At 41.2% G+C, this 6,000-nt stretch overlaps 1 protein-coding gene across 12 annotated transcripts in view; it reads right to left on the bottom strand.

Annotated features, from left to right (window-relative positions):
- The window catches only part of MAP2 (microtubule associated protein 2), a 223,680-nt gene that overhangs the window by 8,690 nt on the left and 208,990 nt on the right, over positions 1-6,000 (bottom strand). For 11 of the 12 annotated variants that reach the window (XM_063429924.1, XM_063429929.1, XM_063429927.1 and 8 more), the window contains one exon: positions 370-482. In XM_063429924.1, coding sequence (XP_063285994.1) covers positions 370-482 — 113 coding nt within the window. The remainder of the gene's footprint in view (positions 1-369; positions 483-6,000) is intronic. The other variant, XM_063429928.1, reaches the window with a different exon arrangement.

Genomic DNA, 6,000 nt, shown 5'->3' with positions numbered 1-6,000 from the left:
TAATCCCTTTCTTTCTTTTCCTTTTCTTTTCCTTTCCCTATTTTTTTCTTTCTTCTTTTTCCTTCTCTTGTTACCTTCTACTACGTTAAACTTGTGAATACTTCAAAATATGGTTCTCACAATTATTTAACAATCATTAATAGCTCCACTCCGAGCACAATTCATTGGAGCTTGGTAATTTAAGTTAATACCTCTTCATATTCTGTGTTTGTTTATTTTAGTATGCAATCTACGCTATATTGTTTATTAACTTAATGTATATTTTATAAACAAATGAAACCTTATATAAAAAAAATTGAATTCCACAATCACTGAATGGTGCTGCAATTCCCAGAGAACATGTTGTTCAGTAGATGTCAGTGCACTTACCTTAATGTGACCACCTCCGGGGATATGGTGAGCATTCTCAAGTGAACCAACCTTTGCGTGCGCTTTCTCCTTGAAGTCCAGTTTTACACTTTCGATCCTCACGTGCCCTCCTCCTGCACAAGACAATAAAACCATGTTTGGCATATTGCAGAGAATCTACTTTAGCACTAAAATAGTTTTACTTATTAAATGGGCACTCTAGGTATCATAGACACTTCAGCTTATTACAGAGGTTACGGTGCCAGGCAGGGTACTGTCACTGCAGGCTTTTGTTTAACTAATTTGTCAAAACTGACAAAAATATGTTTTTAAAGAAAAGCTTGGAGCTAATCCTACAAGCACTGCAAGTCAAAGAGACAGCAATTACACTTTTTGGCTCACATACCAACTTACCATATAGTTGGTATGTCACTGCTATGTTGAGATTTGAGGGAATGGAATTTTGTTGATTTTATTTAGTATGGTTTTTGAAATAGCAGTTAAAAAGTTCCATCCACTTAATATGTATGCTCATTCATTTGTATTGCTAGGCAAAATTTCAATAAAAGGATGGAGGACCGAGCTGACCAGTGCTCTGAGCAGGCGTGTTGCTTCACAGCTCCGTATTACTCTATATCACAAATTTCAGAAGAAAACACAACATTTTTCTTCCTGCGACTGACCCCACTTTGGGGAGAACTATGGGATGGTGCACCAGTAACTCCTAATTTCCGACTAGTGGGAATACCCATGATATTGGTCTTCTTATCTCTCAATCATCAAAGCCCCAAATGGCGGACCTGCAGACAGCATCCCCACGGGTCAGCACGTTGGCATCTGAAGGAGTCAGGAATTTCACCAAGGAGGACATTTCTAATCTTAAGCGCGATCTTAAGGCCTTTTCTGTCGAAATGGTGGTTTTTCGAGAAGACATGAACACACTTCACAGGAGGATCAAGGTGACCGAAGAAGATGTTCCATACTGTCCACATCTGACAAAATGCTACTACAGCTCAACTCCATGAGTTAAGTACAACCTGTACTTTGCTATCAGCTAAGGTGGATAACCTGGAAGATGGGGTATGGCAACGCAACCAGAAAGTATGTGGCATACCTAATGATATAGATACAGGAGAACTGCCTTGCTTCATAAGACACATATTTGCTACCATACTATCCCCTAAGCAAATTAAGAAGTTATTCTTAGATGGACTGTATCGCCTCCCTAGGGCCTTCAATGGTCAAACATTAGTACCACAAGACGTTATTGTGTGTTTAAAGTCATGGAGAAAAATAAACTTTCCAAACAGCTGCTTAGAGAAAAACACCTTTCATTTTTGAGCATCATTCACTTTGCTTCTTTATTACATATGTCATTCTACGTTAAAACAGCGTACCTCCCTGAGGCTGGTGACACAACAATTGTGAAATGCTGATATACCATATATGTTGGGATTTACCCAGGTACTTCTTGTTGACTCTGGTGGTTAACATGCTATCAGAGGCTAACTCCTACATGATTTGGGACTCTCCTGAGCCACAACCAAGCCCTGCTCAACTGCCAGACACTCTCATACATGGCAAGTGGACAACATCACAACGCTTAGCGGTTTTAGAGCTCCAGGATTAGGACATTTTCCATATATATATGTTATATATACTGTTTATTCCTTACATTAATGGTTTTACTTTTCCTTTTCTGACTGTTCTGCATGTTCTCATTATTACTATTACTTTTGTATGCATCATTATGGGTTCAATCAGTTCCTAACTATCCTGAGCATCCTGAATGTCCTGAATTCTGCTGGTACTGTTTGTTGAGTGTACTCTGCTACCATCTCAATAAAAATGATCTACATTTTTATGTTGAATATGTTTTCATTATAATTGGAAATAATATTTTATATTATGAAACTCAGAGATGACTTCATTTGGACTCTGAATTATTGTTTTTACTTTTTGATCTAATGTTATTAATAGTGTCAAGGTGTGTCATTATTATTTTTTTCCAAAAGGTCTGGGTGCTTATTGTTTTTTTCTTTGCAATAAATTATATTTATGCAACTATATGGGTACAGGTGAAGGTTTGTTGATTCAATGAGAAATCTGATTGCCGCTTTGGGATGTTAATAAGATAAAGGAATGTGTGAGAGGTTGAACTTAAAGGACCACTCTAGGCACCCAGACCACTTCAGCTTAATGAAGTGGTCTGGGTGCCAGGTCCAGCTAGGGTTAACTAATTGTTTTATAAACATAGCAGTTTCAGAGAAACTGCTATGTTTATCAATTAGTTAAGCCTTCCCCTATTTCCTCTAGTGGCTGTCTCACTGACAGCCGCTAGAGGCGCTTGCGTGATTCTCACTGTGAAAATCACAGTGAGAGCACGCAAGCGTCCATAGGAAAGCATTATGAATGCTTTCCTATGTGACCGGCTGAATGCGCGCGCAGCTCTTGCCGCGCGTGCGCATTCAGCCGACGGGGAGGAACGGAGGCGGAGAGGAGGAGGAGAGCTCCCCGCCCAGCGCTGGAAAAAGGTAAGTTTTTACCCCTTTCCCCTTTCCAGAGCCGGGCGGGAGGGGGTCCCTGAGGGTGGGGGCACCCTCAGGGCACTCTAGTGCCAGGAAAACGAGTATGCTTTCCTGGCACTAGAGTGGTCCTTTAATGCTGCTTTGTTTTAAAACCAAGAAAGTACATTCAAATCTGTAACTTGATATTTCTAGACAAATTATTGGTTACAAATGTGCTGTTAACAATCTTGAAGAGATAACAATCCTATTGTTCTGATATTTTTGGGCAAAACTTTCACCCATGGTCAGTTCAGAGAGAGAGAATCCTACACCTTATATTACACCGTCAAGTTTAATCAACCACAATCCTTCCGAAGAGGTGTCCGTAAACCATTTACCAAACCATTGCATACATTGTCAATTCAAGACCTAAAGGATTTGTTAAGACACTTTTTTTTTTCAACAATTAACCAATACCTTGCCAGTGATCAAAGTGTCTGCGCATGAGCAGAACTCCACAAACATCTTCAGTTAATGACCTTTGCAAGTACTATTAACTAACAATTTCTCGTTAATCAATTATACGATTTAATGGGAAAACAATCACTGTAACTGTGATATAACAATGCAATAACACAACAAATGCATATGTGCACAAACCCTGAAATGTCTGAATAAAAAAATAAGAAACACACGCACTGCAATGTCTATATAGACCAGGGGTGCCCAAAATGTAGGCCCCCAGATGTTGAAGAACTACAACTCCCATGATGCTTTGCATGCCTTCAGAATGCCTTTGAAATGACAAAGCATCATGGAAGCTGTAGTTTTAAAATATCTGGGGATCTACATTTTGGGCACCCCTATTATAGAAGATAAAAGATTAATGACATACCTGCTACCTATTAGCATCATTAATTCCCTTGACTGTTTGTAACCTTCACTGTTTCAGATTGTGTTTGTCTGGTTCCCAACACATTTTGTCTAATCTTTTTTTTTTTTTTTATTCTTTATTTTTGTTGTGCAGGTGAGTACAAGGCATAGTCATACGCCACAACAGCGTACATTTATGTTTAAACATAGATAGGTTAAACAGTGGCATGGAAAATTTGCACATTTTTTGTTTTAAAAACATAATAAAGTAGGCAGAGATGTCTAAACGATAACAATCTGTTTGAGAACGACCATGTTTGCAGCATCCTGACAGTATTGGCCCTCAGAGTTAAATATATAAGAAATAATATCGTGACATGGCATAAGCATTTAAACCATTCTGCGGTGCTGTGTCATGAAGATTAATGTGTCTGGTAGCAACTGATTAACCCTTAGGTTTCAAAAGGCTTTCTAGTGTTCATAGTATAAGCTAGCATGCAACTGAAACATCTCTAACATAGGAATTTTAAGTCATGGGTTGTATTAAAATATTTGTAAATGTGCCACGCTAGGTGAGTAAAATACACTAAAAATTAATAACGAGTGGGAACAAGCTAATTACACATGTCTAGGCTGTGATAAGTTTATCTTGAATCAAAAAAGGCTAGCTAGGCATGTGGGTTAGGGCACAGTAAAATGTCGCCAGACGTAGCAGTGTTGCATGAGTGAAGAGCCACTGATCTGGTTCGCTTATCATATTTCTACATTACGAAGGAGGTTAACTGAATGCAAAACACTTAAATGAAAGTTAAATAAAATCATTGCTTATATTGTGGAGAAGATGCTTAATGTGAACAGAGTCACCTCTCCGTTCAGTCCAAGCTTCCCGTTCAGCATATTCCCTCCAAGGGTAGTGCACAGTCCTGTAACACAGAAGCAAGCTGGATGCTATGTAGCCAAGGTGTTTGGTCCCGGGCTCGAGCTCCAGTCCAGCTTGGGGTTCCCCTCTGGATCATCGACTTGCGCGGTCTGCCTCTGCTCCGCTTGGGTGTGTGAGTCTGTGCTGTCTTGTGCTTGAGGGGCGCGTGTTGTTTGATTCTCCGCCAGGGTGAGGTTATTGCCGCTAGTACAGCCGAGGACCGTGGTATGTATTTGCTCTTTTTCAGAGGAGCAGCTGTGCGTCCCAGCGAGGTCCGTTTCCCGCCCCGCCACCATGTTAGGGCTCGATGCTTTGTCGCGGCTGTGGACTTCAGCTGGATGTTTGGCGACGGCATGTGCGGTGAGTGGTCGCCTGGGTAGTTCAGAGCTGGTTGGCACATTCTGGTTTCCAGCTTGCACCAGAAATCATTGAAAATACGGTCAAGTCTGGACAGGATGTCATATTTGACTTCAGGGTTGCTGGGGGCAGCCGCAGCAGCCGCCATTTTGGGCTTGTCGCAGTAGTTTGCAGGAGTTGGTATGGCTTTGCTTTCATCTTCCACCATCTCAGGGCATCCTCCAAGGGGTGGACTGGGATCACCCCCACCAGTCCAAGGGAGGGGTAACGGGGCTTCGGTTCAGAGCTAGTCGCCATCGAGCGGTCCCGGCTCAGGAGATCGTCCGCCTCCCCTGTCCGGTGCACGAGAGGCCGCATTGATAGAGCTGTGCCGCTGGTTCGCCTCCTACACCCTTTATCGCCCTGCAGTGGGTCTCCGGTGAGTCAGGGATTGTGTAAGTCGCTTATTCCGCTCCCAGAGTTGAGGATGAGGGTTAAAACCGCAGTTTTGGCTCGTGGAGGAGAGAAGCTCAAGCAAAGCACGTCTCCCCTCTATGACAGTCAGGCCCCGCCCCCCCCTTTTTCTTTTAACAGCGGTATATAGTCCAAGAATATTCTATAGGTTGTTTCCATAGGTTAACACAGTGGAGGAGTTTAAGCATGTGTGGGATAGACATAAGCCTATGCAAGATTTAAGATGAGGCCATGGACTAATGAAAGTATTTAAGTATTTCGAAGATTGAGCAGACTAGATGAGCCAAATTGTTCTTATCTGCCGTCAGTTTATGTTTCTATGTTTCTAATTTTAGATTTTGATCACACTGAAAAGCACTTACATGATATCAGCTGAAAGTCAGAAACGTTATTAAGTGAATATTGATGTTGGATACCAATATGTAATTTCATATATGAGGTGTAACCATGCTCTTCAGGAGTAGAACATTTCCAATGGCTTTGACCATTATTTAGAAACACAAGAAATTACATATTTTGTGTGGTTTTGATTTTATTTTTTCT

This window comes from Pelobates fuscus, chromosome 8, assembly GCF_036172605.1.
Source record: "Pelobates fuscus isolate aPelFus1 chromosome 8, aPelFus1.pri, whole genome shotgun sequence".
NCBI classification, from domain to species: Eukaryota; Metazoa; Chordata; class Amphibia; order Anura; family Pelobatidae; genus Pelobates; species Pelobates fuscus.
Note: the sequence above shows the minus strand (reverse complement) of the source record. Positions and strands in the feature narration are given on the sequence as shown.